At 31.8% G+C, this 365-nt stretch overlaps 1 protein-coding gene across 1 annotated transcript in view; it reads right to left on the bottom strand.

Moving 5' to 3' along the window:
• Window positions 1-171: 171 nt before the first annotated feature.
• The window catches only part of LOC119593032 (maltase A3-like), a gene marked incomplete in the record, with an annotated part of 10,545 nt that continues 10,351 nt past the window's right edge, over window positions 172-365 (bottom strand). Inside the window, 1 exon segment of the mRNA XM_037941928.1 lies at window positions 172-330. Within this exon segment, the coding sequence (XP_037797856.1) occupies window positions 261-330 (70 nt within the window).

Here is a 365-nt window from a genome sequence, read left to right as displayed (position 1 = left end):
TTTTGGTATAAAATGAGAATTGTAAAGCGACGGAAGTGCTACACTATATAATAGCAATGTCATTGATAAAACTAAAGAGATAATGGCAGTGAAACCAGGGAATTTTATGGCCACAAGCAATAATTTTTTAAACACTCATTTTACTATTTAGGGATATCTCAAAAATGCTGATAAGTACGATTATTTATTTTCAAGGTCTGCACAATGCTTAGAGACAATATATCGTGGATACGGAAAAAAGAAAATAGAATATATTTGCCTTATTCTGAAAATGTTAATAATAAACCTTCTCCTGCCGCAAGTTTTACCTCGCTCAAGTGTATTTCGGACCTGAAAAGACGTTTATTCTTTATACTATTACGTTC

Source organism: Penaeus monodon, chromosome 31 (assembly GCF_015228065.2).
Source record: "Penaeus monodon isolate SGIC_2016 chromosome 31, NSTDA_Pmon_1, whole genome shotgun sequence".
Lineage (NCBI taxonomy): Eukaryota > Metazoa > Arthropoda > Malacostraca > Decapoda > Penaeidae > Penaeus > Penaeus monodon.
This window is presented reverse-complemented; position numbering and strand designations above follow the sequence as displayed.